The sequence below is a fragment of the Eutrigla gurnardus genome, assembly GCF_963514095.1.
Source record: "Eutrigla gurnardus genome assembly, chromosome: 11".
NCBI lineage: Eukaryota > Metazoa > Chordata > Actinopteri > Perciformes > Triglidae > Eutrigla > Eutrigla gurnardus.
The window spans coordinates 23,575,439-23,590,571 of NC_139925.1; the positions used below are offsets into that span (position 1 = coordinate 23,575,439).

At 42.6% G+C, this 15,133-nt stretch overlaps 1 protein-coding gene across 1 annotated transcript in view; it reads right to left on the reverse strand.

Annotated features, from left to right (window-relative positions):
- Positions 1–15,133, reverse strand: part of slc24a3 (solute carrier family 24 member 3) — an 88,618-nt gene that overhangs the window by 50,460 nt on the left and 23,025 nt on the right. The window contains exon 2 of the mRNA XM_084021075.1: positions 12,324–12,449. Coding sequence (XP_083877201.1) covers positions 12,324–12,449 — 126 coding nt within the window. The remainder of the gene's footprint in view (positions 1–12,323; positions 12,450–15,133) is intronic.

The following is a 15,133-nucleotide window of genomic DNA, read 5'->3' on the forward strand; positions in this document are numbered from 1 at the left end:
TCTCCTGCCTCCACAGTCTGCATTGGGGGCCCGATCCCCAGGGCCCTCACATGGGAATGCATGAACGGCCTTTCACAATGTGTAGCCTGGACCAATGTAATGGGCTTCAGTTAGAGATGTGGTTTATTAAATTAAAATGATGTTTTGTGTCTAGACTAGGGCCAGATTAATCACTGGGTAGCTGTGGATTGATTGAGTCTGCTCTGTTCTCTGCTCATCCATATCTGTCTGGTTTTGACAGCAACCAGGACAGGAACAGATTACAAGGACAGTCAGGTCTGCAGAAAAAAACATTGGTGCCGACCAGCCCTCCGTCCAGGACCTGTACACCTCCAGAGTCAGTCACCCTGCACATCACCTCTTCCAACTCCTCCCCTCTAGTAGGCGCTACAGAGCACTGTTCACCATAACCACCAGACACAGGAACAGTTTCTTCCTGCAGGCTGTCCCTGTGTATCCATAGCAACCTGTTAAATTATATATTTCATATGTATTCCTGCAGCCTTTGCACTCTGCACTTTGATGCACTCTTTGATCTCAGATCTGTTTAAGATTTCATTGTCCTGTATATACAGTTGTATATACAGTTATATTTATATCTGTACATACTTCTCAAATGTTATGTTTACATTTTATTCTGATTGTTATCCTTGTTTTAGTTGTATGTCTATTTCTGTGTGTGTGTATTGAGAGCGACATAAAGCTGGAGTCAAATTCATTGGCCAATAAAACTGATTCTGATTCTGATCAAGATTTGGATGAAAAGAGGATGACAAACAAAAACAAAAACAAAAAAGAAAGAAAATAGCACCAAAAGTACATGGTTTGAGCTGGACAATTACAGCAGTCTCCTGGTGAAAGTCCTTTGTTTCGGGACCCTATGACCCCCCGACTTCCTCCCCACAAGGCCATGTGATATGTCAAGTGGCAAGGTACTCCAGAACAAAATAGGTTTCCCCCAAAATGTAATTCTCATTGCAGTTTTTTTTGTGTGGGGACGTCATGGCAGGTGTATGCTGAGGACTGAAGGAAGCCCAGTTCTGTGTTGAGTTGTATGTCGCGGTTCTTGAGAAAGATGCAAGCAGCAACACCACAAGCCAAGCAGGCACTGCAGTAGGCCTCCAAATGACTGTGTCCTTAATGTCTCCCTCATTGCACTGTAAACATTAGTTTACTCTATAGTGAGTAGTAAAGAGAGATCTCAAGAATTAAGTTCCCTCCCTCTCACTGAAAGACTTTGAATATTTTTTTCCTCTATTCTGCCAAAAGTGTCTCCAAATAGACTCCCACTCTGCCTTTAAGGTTCATTTTGCCTCAGTGTGCAGTAATGGAAAAAGGGAAAATGGTCCCATTAAGTAGATAATTAGCTGCATGTTAGGAAAACCAGCAGTACACATGCTGTTTATCATGCTGTGCTGTGAGTCAAGGCAGCGGCTTCTCACGTGTTCTTAAAAGAATTTACAAAGCTTTGACTTTGACACTGAGCACTGACTGGAAAAATCAGGCCCAAAGGAAGAAACATCCTGTAGCTCTTCTGGAAATGTACCATTAATGGGACCAAACATGTTAGGTCTGTAGTGCCATGGGCTCTTTACAATCAAAAGGTTTAGCCACTTGGGAGCATACATTAGCTGAGAAAAGGACCGAGCACTCTGTCCTACCTTATTAGAAGATATCTTGCATGCACTAACTACCATGCTACGATGATAGTGTTTTCTATTTTTGTCCATTATTAACACATTTTGTATATTGTAAGCCAAAACAACATGTGGATATGCAGCATAAAAACATGGTCTGATGTTGCTGCAGTGGACATAATTAAAGCCCTTATGTTGACTCCTTGGCCTGAGGGTCATGTATGATGAAAGATCATGGAGAATCCCACATGGAAAGGCTGTCATCAGGAGAGCATGAATATGTTCTGCAACTTTCACAGCAGTGTGGTCATTGCTGCTGGGTAAGAGTTTTGGCCCAATGCTGGTGGAATAGAAAAGGTCAGTCGGTCAAAGATTTTCAAGTATTTTGACCACTCAAGGCGCTTCACATTACACGTCTACATTCACACACCACAACCTTTGTGGGAAATTTGGTGTTCTTGTCCAAGGACACTTCGGCATGAGGACTGGAGGAGCCGGGAATCGAACCACCATTTCTTGGTGTACGACCCGCTCTACCTCTCAGCCAGAACCACCTCCAATTGAAAGGATAACTGACCACAAGTTTTTGAGATTGACCTTATAACACACAAGTGTTCCCACCCAGAACAGTGTTCATTTGTTCTGTGAAACCTAAATCAAAATCAAAACTCAACAATGTTAAAAAAGATGGCCAAATGGAGAAAAAAACATGACTATTTGAAAGGTCTTATTCAACGAGCTGCATGCATCTGTGGAATCACACAATGACAGTAAAACAGATTCCAGCTAGTACAGTATGTCTCTGCTGCTAATCTTAGATAATGTGACCAGTTCTTGGAACAGAAAATCCCTACAATCCCACTAAAGGTTAGAGAAGAAGCAACACAACAACCTGGATGAACCACAAAAACATCCCAGCCTCAGCAGAACTCACAGTCCCAGGTTGACTTGAATGAAGATGGACCGAATAACCCTGACTTACAAGCTAACGTTGGGCCTTCTGAGGCTATGCTGGGGTTCTAGAGTGGCTTGCTGTCACCACAGACGGGTCCGTTCAGTGTACTGCTTGTTCTGACATTAGAGATTTAGGCCCATATTCACAAGAGAGGCTTCATATCGACCCAGCATTTATTAATGTCATAAAAACAAATCAAATCAAATCAAATGCGTAGACATTTAGCAGAGAAGACTAGAGACAGCAATCGAAAAGCAATCAAACAGTGTAGCTCCCCGGAGAAAACACAATGAGAAGAGTTGAAGTAACTGATTTATAACTGCCAAACGACTTCTCATTCAAACTCTGTAACAATCTAACGGTGTAAACCTGGGATGTAAGCTGCATTCTGACAAGGCTTGTCGTAATATACTCATGTTTATTGGAAAACAAATTACACTTCTGCTCAAGTTCAGTATCGTCACTGATAAGTGCCAAACGGTAGGTTGTCTCATTAAGGAATCCACGATGACATTGATGGTGGATCTAGGCTGTTAACACCATCAGTCTGGCCCATCTAACATCTAAGACGTTCAGTTAACAGGTTAACACAATAATGGATGACTGAAAAATTGACCAGCAACGAGAATGAACCAGTAGCAGCCTGCTCTATCAAGTCTATTTGATCAGCGATGATAATATGATGCCAAGTCACCAGAAACACGGGAAATAAAACAGGAGTGTAGCTGAATACGTTAGCATCGACCAGATCCCTGTTTACACTGTGGAGAAACCAGGCGTCCAACTGATTCCAAGGTTTAACCTTCATGGAATAATGTTATGTTTTATGTAAAGCAATCACAGAATCTGAAAATAGTTATCATATATATAGAAATGTGAAGTGTAACTCTTGAACTGAAAATATTGGCTAAATCGCACTCCATACCTCAATATCAGTTGATATTACCCTCAAATCGTTCCGCTCTAGTGTAGAGAAACAGGGAGCAACAAGCATTACCCTTTCAATTATGTCCCATTTGTGCAAGTTGTAACACACAGACTGTAACAAATGACTTTTTTATGGTTAATTAATTATGGTTATTGGATAAAGTTTAATAGATAGACAGACCAATGATCACTCACACATCTAAATCTTTCCACTCTGCTGTTCACAGGGCTGCCAAGTTTCAGAAAATGACAAAAGTGAGACTTTAGTACCATGATGCATTTGGCCACGGCGGAAAAAATGTGGCCTTTTTTAATATCGATTTGGCCCATTTTAACGACGATTTAAACCTTAAAACCTCGGTTATGCTTCCGCGTAGTGATCAAGCAACGGCCACGCAGTTGCTTGGACGCAGCCGCGAGACCGTGATGGTTCTGCATGGGGTTTACGTGTCGAAATGCAATTCAATGCCACACCGATAGAGGGCGCTATGTTTTTTTGTAAAGACTGACCGACCGACCGAGACTCTTGTGACGTATATCGTCGTTAGCCTCATTATAGCCTATTTGTTTACCTTCCGGCTTTAAACATCCACAATTTTTCAGAACTTGGTGTTTTATTTCTTTGTGCAAAAGCAACAAGGTGCAAACGATAAAAGTATTAAATGTTTAAATGGCGGTGTTTATGAGTGGAAACCGGAAAAGCGGTCTCCAGCGGATGTAGTTAGCGGACCAATCACAGCCAATGCTTTGGTGTTGCGTCGCCTCGACGCAAGTCTAGGATTTTTGGGAGGTGCACGTCAGGCCCTTGCGGTGGACGTAAGGGGGTCCGCAAGGACGTAAGGGGTCCGTAAGCCCCCTTGCGTTGCGGAAGCATAACTTGGGCTTAAGACTGATGTCCTCACCTCCATGCCAGCTGCTCTCCCTGCACTGTGGCCTCCTAATACTAGTCTTAATTAACCAGAAATTAGAAATGAAAATTGTAGGTTAACACAGCTTATCAAAAAACAAACTTTATTTAATTAACATAGGCTGCCTAAGGGTGCGATCCGTAGCGTGCCTCGGCCACTCTGCACTCACACTGCTTAGCCCAAACGAGGCTTTGCCCGATTGCCGGTTGTACATACGTCATCACGTCCTAATACTACACACGCATGGCTTGATGTTGTTTTGAAGGACCGCCTTCTCTGCATATATTTCTAGTAAACAATCGACCTGCATCAGCGCATGTGAGCACGAGCAGATCTGTGCAGCAGGCAGCGCAAGCGCAGCCGATTTTGGACGGAGACACAAAGCCGAATTTTTATTATAAAAGTAGCGGTTCTGGTTCCGCTCAAACCATGAGTCTGAAGAGTGCAACAGCTTATCAAAATACAGTGTCAACTTGCCGAGTTTTCAAAGTAGAAACCAACATCGTGGTGGTTCAACGAGGTGGACGGTCATCAGAACAACATCAAGCGCGTAAAGTACACGAAGATCGTAGTGGAAGTGCGCGGTGAGGATTGCTCTGGCCGCGCGTCTTGCGGAGAAAGTCTACACTGCTGCGCGGAGATGAGAGGGCAGCTCATCGGCCACTATGTTTTAATGTTTTTTCCACTAAAAGGGCCAGTAAATATTCCTTCGCGTTCCGAATAGACCCAGCTCCCAACCCAACTTTGAGAATAGATTAACGGCGATATATTTTTTTCTCGCCCGATAATGCCGATAACGGCCACCACTACTAATTACTCTCAAGTTTTTGTGTAGTTTTAAATGTCGGCGCGGTTGTGTGTGAAAGATGGTTAGAGACGCCAAGACCCGCCTTACGTTGCTTCTGATTGGTTTATATTGAGTGGTGCCTTCCGTGGTTGGTTAGGCACAAAGGACTAATGGATTGGTTATCTCGGTCAGTCAATCAGAGTTACTCGAACTACGGGAAGCCGCGAGGACCAAAGTTTACTATCATGAAAAAAAAAATTGAGTATTGAATCGGGAAATATAAGCGTGAGAAATGTCAAGTGTGGCGTGTGGCGTGAGAATGGGTCAAATTGCGTGACTGTCACACTCAAAGCGTGAGACTTGGCAGCCCTGTCTTCATGATGGAGCCAAAGTAAATCAGATGAATACATGTGAGTCACAGAGGACAACGATAAACAGAGGTCATTGTAACATGGAAAAACAAATACACACATTGGAATGAGGCAGAGGCTGCAGTTTGCGGTGCATGAGCAGAAAAGTGAGAGAATTTAAACTCCATTATCTCTAATCCAACACGGTCTATTGTTATAATCAGGGCTCAGTGTGTGTGTGTGTGTGTTGGTATTTGACCTTAGAAGGATGGAAAACAATTAAAACGCAGCCATGCTGGAAAAAAACACAATATTGTATGCACAGCACATATGTATCTCTATGTTTGTGTTTATGTGTGACTTTCCTCAGGTTGCCTGACTCTGTGTACAGAGAGTAAGGAGACTTTGGTATAATTCTGTGTCCTGCATGTGGTGAGATGAGGAGGAAGTAAAGTGCCATTGATCCAACCAATTGCAGCACAGAGTACTGGCGAGACTGCCACTGCCATAGGAATGCAAGAACTATCTCCTCTGACGGATAAGAGGAGCCTTTTCTCAGTTCTGTGTCTGCTGCTTTGCTCTGTGAGAGAAGGCAAGCTGCAAATTTCCATCTTGCGTTTGATTGCAGGATCATTTGTGTTTATCACTTGTCACTCGCGCCGCAGAGGGAGGGGACTTATCTCCATAGACAGAGACAATGTTTCATCCTTCATGGCTGAAATAACCACTTTTGCTGCTTTGTGAATGTCGTGGAGTCCCAGATACGCTGGCTAATGAAACGCCATCCTGTCTGAGTTCATAACACCACTCAGGGGTTCTGGGTGAATTTTACCAAGCTTGATTCACTGTGTAAAGCGAGCCAAACTTCGGCTGTTCCGATTGGAGGGCAGCTCGCTCTACCTCCCCAAAAAACAATTACGCAATCTGCCATTTTGTCAAGAACAGGTCTTTTGATTGATCAGATGTCGGAAATGAAAACAATCTACTACAGCCCCAAAAAATTAAAGCTGCAATATCATTCAGTGAAATTCCGTTGCTGATGTGAAAGCATGCATTCCCTGGATACAGGTTAACAATATTAATATTAGCAATATTAATATGCAAATTAATCATCAGTACCCTCACACTCTGAGATTGGGTTCCAAGCCCCAATACCATCATATCATATCATAAGCAAGTTGAATGTAGTGTAAAGCACCTTGAGTGGTCAAAAAAGACTAGAAAAACACTAAAGAAATGCTGGTCCCTCTGAAAGTCTGCTAGAAGATGTGAATGTAATATTACATACTATCCCTACTGCTGCCATAACTGAGACCAACAAGCTGCTATACAGTACAGCAGCAATGATCCAAGATACATTTGGCTACAAGATGAATAGCATTAGCCAAAAGGAGCAGTATCCCCCATGGAGAAGGAAGCTGGAAGCTAAGATCAAGGCAACACAGAGAAAAGTTTGGAGAAAGGTGTGATACAGGAAGAACTACCTATGAAGTGTAAAACTCTTCATACCAGAGGGACTGGAGCCAAACAAAGACTCACAGCTCTGGCTACCTTACTGAAGAGGTACACTAGAGAAGTAGAACCAAGGAGAATAAACAGGATGTTCTTCACAGAACCATCCAAAGGGTAATACTGATGCTGACAGGGACATGGTTGACGTATTAAGAGGCCTAATACATGAGTAGATATCAACCCCTCAGATCAATTCTTTTTATCCTTCAACTTAATAACATCCTTCAGAAATATGCGGGTACCCCCCTTCTTTACTCGGCCAGACTCCGCATCACAAAGACCGACGGTTCCCACATTTGGCTGTGACTCCTCCAACGACAGATCACATCAACGTTCAGTGTTTACAAACCACAGGTTGGTTAAAGTTTTGATGGTGTGATGGACATTATTGGACAGTTGTTTTAAACATTACCTCATGCAGCTGCTGTCACTTTGCTATGGAAATATATACACAAAACATCGCATTAGAACAATCTCTACTGGTCTATTTATTATTTTTATTTGCATTTATTTATGCTCGCTCACATTTAAGCCCTCTGTCCAGGTGGGGACCCCACATACCAATATTGTGGTGGAAAAGAGGTGTATACTTCGATAAAGCATATAGTAAATTGGAAGTCTTTAAGTTAGTTAGGGAAGGTGTTTTTTTTGTTATAACAGTAGGTTTCTTCTTATGGGAGGGGATAGTGTTGTTTTGTTTTGCTGTCACTTGAAGTCAAATGGTTTTCCTCTACAAATCTATTGTATTACATGTCTGATGCACATAATGACTGGCATGGCTGCCCTAACACAACATACAGTGCTAAAAAAAAGCAGTTTCCCCTTGATTTTTTTCTTCTTTTTTTTTGCATATTTGTCACAATTCCATTTTTTTCAGAAATATTTACAAATCAGACATTATGCTCAGGGTGCTATCCCACAATTTCCCAATAAACCCCCCAACAAAATTCTTGATGTCCTCTACTGCAACAGACAGGGGTGCAATTTAATATTTACTTGTGCTGATCTCTAAATTAGAATTCCATTCTTCATCAAAAATTAGAAACGCATTGAAACATGCATGAGATATGGGAACTTGGGCTAAGATTTTGGAAAGGGTTCGCCCCTGTATGTGTGCTTGCCACTGATTTAATTTAAAGCAGTACACCATGTGCATCTCTCCAAATCTAAATATTATTGTGTATTGTGTTTCTGTAAATTTGGCATCTTCTGAAATTGAATAAAAATAACTATGAAAGAAAGAGAGGAAGACATTGAGCGGAGCAGTCAGGAGAGGAGTGATGACAACAGCATAAAGGATAACCGAGGGGTCGAACACCAAACAACATACTCCAGGTGCTGCCTTGAGAACAGGACCAAAAACGTGTATCGCTGATAATAATACCAGAACCAGAATATTTTTTTTACATCTAATCTCACCCATGGTGATGCTGATTTCATAACCATCTAAGAAACCTTCATTGGAAACTGGAAAAGGGCAGGGACTAAGGACGAAGATCAAAAAGATCTTCCCTGTTGAGAAAATCTTTCTGAAGAAATATCCTTTAGTCCTGTTATAATGACACTGCAGCATTTACGCTAACCTTATTTTACAGAACCAACATCACAAACACCTAAACCACGGCCATATCTGCCAGTAGCTCCTCGCAGGACGATGATTGGTCAGAATCTTTTTTCGTATGATCTTGTGATTCTGCGAGTATCCAGCTGGCATGCCAAGTAAATGATGATTAACCATTGACATAGTCTTTGCAGGATACCTCATGATGCACATCTCCCACTTACAACATCATATCTATTAAGTTGACTCCAGCTCAGTCCAGTTGAACTGATTTGCTCATTAGACCCCAGCTGGCCTGAGCCATGAGCAGAAGGAGCAACGTTATTTTGGGGAATTTACCATCACGTGTTCAAGCTCCATTGTTGCATATTTGCAGAGGGGCTGTGAAGCGAAAGGCACTAAAAATAGAGCCTAGGCCTTTTCTCCGAAATAGTTGCTGCAAATTCTCAAGGACTAAATATTATTTTCCAAATAGTGACAGCAAGTATTCTATTCCCTTATTCCCCAACAGTACACTCCTTATCTATCTTACTCAGGAAAAGACTACAAACGATCAAAACAGTCTTCCAGACTTTTTCTGGAGGGTGTAGTAGTTTTAGTTGTTAAGTCACCCTGCTGACACAGGCAACTTCATTCAACGAAGGCTAATCTTCTTTATTTCACTTAACTGTCATTTGGTTTTGAGTCTAATCTCACAGGAAGTTAAACAAATAAAATGAATCCAATTAACCATCGTCAACAGCTTATCCTGTATTCAGTGTCGCAGGGATGGAGCTGATCCCAGCTGATATTGGGGGAGGCAGGGTTCACCCTGGGCAGGTAACCAGTCTATCACAGGGCTGACATGTAGAGACAGACAGGTAACCAGTCTATCACAGGGCCGACATGTAGAGACAGACAGGTAACCAGTCTATCACAGGGCTGACATGTAGAGACAGACAGGTAACCAGTCTATCACAGGGAGACATGTAGAGACAGACAGGTAACCAGTCTATCACAGGGAGACATGTAGAGACAGACAGGTAACCAGTCTATCACAGGGCTGACATGTAGAGACAGACAGGTCCATCCTGCATGTCTTTGGACTGTGGGAGGAAGCCGGAGAACCCATGCTTACACGGGGAGAACATGCAAACTCCACACAGAAGGAACCCGAACCCGACCCGGGAATCGAACCCTGGACCTTCTTGCTGTGAGGCGACTGTGCTACCCACTACACCAATATGTCCAAAAAGTTCACTTATTCTGTATAGATTCTCCACTAGATCAAATATTTGTATAGATCGGTACATGCATGCACTTGCACATTGTAACTACATCAGCAGCAGCATACACAGAGATGTTTGTGTTGCAGTATCTTTTTTGTGCATGAACTGATGACTGCATTTGTAAAAAAAAACAAACAAAAAAAACACAGAGCGAGAGACAGAAAGAAAAACAAAGAAAAAGCAGGAGACGGCATGCACTCCAGGGGACGAGAGAGCTGAACGGATGATAAGAGAGCGACGGTGAGAGAGAGAGAGAGAGAGAGAGAGAGAGAGAGAGAGAGAGAGAGAGAGAGAGAGAGAGAGGGAGAGTGAGTGAGGCAGAAGGAGCACGTTGTGAAGAAAAGCAGGAATAATCCCTATCAAGATAATTAGTGTTTCAGGAGACAAAGCAAAATTAAACAGAAACAGCCTATAAACTATGTCCTGTCTAAATATAACTTGTGTGTACACATTCAGTCAGACTGCAGAATGTCTCTGTGGCCCAAACTGCAGAAGAAGGAGTGTGTACGCATGCGAGCATGTGTGTGTGTGTGTGTGTGTGTGTGCATGCAGGCATTAGATGGGGGCGGTGTGTTTACAATGAGATCAAGAGAATGCTTGGCAGGACGTCAGCCTTGTAAAGCCCCAGGATTCCACATGGAAAACACTCACGCACTCCACGCCATGGGGAAAACACACACACACACACACACACACACACACACACACACACACACACACACACACACACACACACACACACACACACACACCCCTACAAGCCAACAGAGAAAACAATCATACGGCATGAGAGAGGATGAGACAGGCAGACACACAGGGAGACGAGCACAGAGGAGAGCAGAGAGGATTTCTACCTAAGTTTGTGATATTTTTATCAGCTCTTCATTTTAATGTCAACATTCACTTTCCCTCTCACTGTTTGTCTTCATCTCCACACCAGAGGAAGCGCCGTTCATTTTTCATCTTCAGCTCAGATTTTCTGCAGCCAGCTCTCCTGAGACAACTCACACTTGGCAATCCGTACCTTGCCCGAGCACGTTTGACCCCCCAAAGTCCAGTTTGTCTGAATAGTGTGAGAGTCCTCCGTACCGTGCTCAAGTACAGTCCACTTCCTCGGCCCTGGCACGGTTGGAAGAGGTGTGCTTCAGTACGTTAAAGTTGCTCATGCACACTCAAAAGGACGGGAACGCAACATGGTGATGACATATAATCGATAGGCCGTCCGTTCATTATCGCTCCGTGTTCAACTCCATTCCCTGGAGCAATGTGAGTACAAGCCAGCGGGGGGCTGGGGAGGGGGACAACTGTGTTTAGCATGGTACCGATCAACTGGGCCCCTGGTGTGTGTGTGTGTGTGTGTGTGTGTGCGCGCGCTAAATGTCATGGCTAAATGTCTGACCTCATAATGCCACACTAGGCCCAAACAGCACCCGTCCTAACTGCTGCCGTTAATCTAGAGAATTTTTCCGACATAATTTTACGCACAGCAGCACTCATTGTTATGTGTGTGTGTAAAGGTGAAGGGAAGAGGTGTTCAAGCATCACCCTCCTCCTCCTCTGGATGCCTGACACTTCCACCATCATACAGGATCCTACTGATATAATACAAAGTTTTGAAATCCATGAGAGTCACCCAGTTACAAGACTTGGATAAAACGCGACACTCATCACTGTCAGCTTTACCCAGCCGTCCAATCACAGTGGAGGTGGGGCTGTGAAAATACGCCCTTAACATCTTACATATACATGTGATGTAGACCAACGGGTCCGTCCTCTCTCCATACGAGCTCCAGGCTTTCCTTCACCAAGAACAACTTTCAAAAGCAAAGCCGATGCAGTAGAATCTAAGTCTCCGTATCCAGTGCTCACTACTTCCCAAATATGCATTTTTGCTTAAGCTTCACTATTTAAAACATAAACAGTCTTGGGCTTATGCAGGCGTGCTGTTCATTCATGCGAGTCTGGCTGAGTCCCAACTATTCTAATGAGGTTTAAAGGAAAATGCATGTTTGGGAGGTAGTGAGTATATGGCTGTGTAAATGAAACTGGTATTATGCAGCACAAGTTGTGTAAGAGGAATGCTGTTTGTAAATTCGGCCCAGATTTACTTTGATCCATTGAGACTTTTCTCTTCATGTTTGGATTGTTCATTAGCTGCGGAGGCAGGTGGAGAAAAAAAACGTTCCCTTCAAGATCTCAAGGTAACACGGTGAGTCATTTTGTGGGTGAGGAATTCTTGCAGCAGGACTGTACAATGAGCTGTCACATAAGCAGTCCATAACCACATCTAAAGAATACGTTATGCATCATACAGTGATGAGATACAATCATTTGGTTGCTCTAATCAAAGACAACGCCTAACTCCTCCCTGCCGTTTTCCGTTACACGTCTCTCACCAAGCATCTCAGCGAGTCTTACCTGGTTCGGTGCAGTTTTTTGCAGGTTCAGCGTAGAGCTTCGACTCATTATCATAGACTTCCTGCAGAAGGTGACGACTCTCCCACCTCGCCCCCTCCTCAACCATGGAGCTGGAAACATAGTATCCTGACAAAAGATAGAAAGAAAGAGAGTGAGAGATGGTGGAAGGGTTTCATAAATAACTGCAAAATAAGACAAACCATTAGTGGCAGCTCTGTCCCAGGGTAGTCGTCTCGGTGAAAGACACTGAATGCATCACGTTGCATTCATGAAGTTCTATGTAACAAATAAAAACACTTTCACAGAGATTCTGCATATGAACTTGGGTAGTGACATTTTATTCTACAAACAGATGAATATGTGATGCCTCTCATGCACAGTTGAATGCCTAATTGACATTCCTGAATACTGCCCAACAAAGGCAGATGAGACATGCATCTTGTGTCACCATGTTCCTGCGGGAGCATTAGCACACAGAGCGCTGCAAGGCCGGTCATTCCAGCTCAGTCATTTGGGTCGCAGTACCCTCAAGCCCCCCACCTCTGACCCATATCCTCTCTCCCACCATGAAACAGGCCCTGAATTAGGTGCAGAGCACGTTGGGCTTCTATAAATAGCACTGCGCTCAACTATATTTATCAAAATGCAGAGACGTGACACAACACGCAACATTTTGCAAATAAATCTAATAATAAAAGAGGAAGGCAGTGATCTAGGATAGGATGCTGTAGTATGGTGGTAATATGGTGGAGATGTGCTTTGAAGAATATATAATGAACTATGCAGAAAAGTCTTAGTGACTTTATGCACTTGGAGCGTTTCATTTCTGTGATTAATTTGCATGTTAATATATTCTTTTGAACTGTTGTTTTTTTGTCATGAGTACTTTCACACAGAACATGAAAATAAGATTGCAAAAACGTTTTTGTTAGGTTGATTTTTTTTAGCTTTTGCTCCTTATGTATAAAGACATCAACCAGTCACGTTATGGGACTGTAAAACAATTTAGCACAAATGTAATTTAGCCACACATTCAATGTATTTCGTATTCAATTATTTGTAATGTATGTTTTTTTTTCTAAATCACTCTCTGATGGTTTCTATATTATTCAATTGATGTGGCCAAAACTATCATCATAGCTTCTGCTATGGTCTCTGGTTATCTTGTAGCCATCTTCTTCATAAGTTCTTCAAACATTCATTATAATTGGAATTTAGCATAAGAGGTTTGTGATGTAACATAAGTTGTCATCAGCGAATAATGACACGTGTGTATTACCCTTTGAACATCTATTCCCTGTATCTAGGGGTTTGAGCTAATCATCTCCATTAGTGCCTAGAGATAAAGCCGAGCATCTCTCTCTATATCTTGGCTATTGACTCAAACTCTTATTTATATCTAATCTTTATACAGTTAATAAATGTGTTGTTAAATCCCATACATTTCAAATAATTTCTTGGCATCTAGGCGTACCATCAGGATACAGCCACTGATCACAAGTTCAAAGTTTGTACTGTGGCGCTCAGGAATAAGGAAAAATAATAATAAGGAATAATGCTTCGGCGGTACAGCTGCTCATGCAGAAGCACATGAACTGGAACTCAACATGGACATGACGTAGAATCGATAGGCTGTCCGTTCATTATCGCTCAGTGCTCAACCCAACACTGAAAATACTGATGATGACGGTGAAGTCAGAGATGGATTCTGGATTCTTCTGGACTCTCTTGTGATGACTCTATACATCAAATGTCCCCTCTGAGACATGACTGTGAAGGTGTCAAACATTGCAGGACTACTTTATTTCACATTTAGTTCACAGATATTGTGAAGTGATGAAATACCTGTAAGTAATATATATGTGAAAGGTATCATATTTGCTGGATTAGGCACACATATTCCTCTTATTAGAAATATGGTGCTCTGTGAACAGGGACACTGTTTCTGGATGTTGTTGTTAAATTATTTCATGTAGTGGTTTTTCAATGCTGTGATTTTCACCAACAAAATTCCATTCAGCAAACCCCTGACAAATCAAACCAAACCATCCCCATTATACAACTAAAAGGTACAGGAAGAGTCTTCAGCATCAGCTGCGAAAGAAAAATGCTTTTATGTTGAAAACAAACACAACGCACAGCTGTGCAACTGAAGGGTGAAATGTGTCAAACTTCATCAGCGCCTCACAGCTGACACCTTGGCCCTCCTACTGTATGCTCTTCCCCTGAGCCAACGCTGCTGTGTGTGTGTGTGTGTGTGTGTGTGTGTGTCACATGAGTCCAAGACATTGAACACGCTTACAGCTTGAAACGTATTGCTCAAGAACTCTTAGGATCTGTTGTGACAGTGGTCAGTTTTCCTCTTCTCCCCTTTGCTGTCAGTCCTGTGGGCGTGGCTACTAACGAGACACACCATCAGTGCCACTTTACATTTACATTTACATTTAGCGGTGGCTTTTGTCCAAAGTGACTTACAAATAGTGCATTTGTCAAAACCACAACATATCATCACATAAAGTTAAAGGGAAAAAATAGAAACAAGTTTTAGGTCCTCATCTGAGTAAAGTAGTAGCTGTTCAGCAGGATACCTTACATACTCCGGCTCCTGCAATCACTTCACTGGATTGTTCCATCCACCCACTGGCTCCATGAGATTTTTGACATAGACAAACCCTTTTGATGTTCTTGCTTGTCTCTTTATTAATTATTAACTGTGCTTTCGCCGTCCCATCTGCAAGCTTCAGAACTTCTCTCCAGCCTGCTCGCTCACCTACCGCCATAACCCCTACCACAGACTCAGTCACTTATTT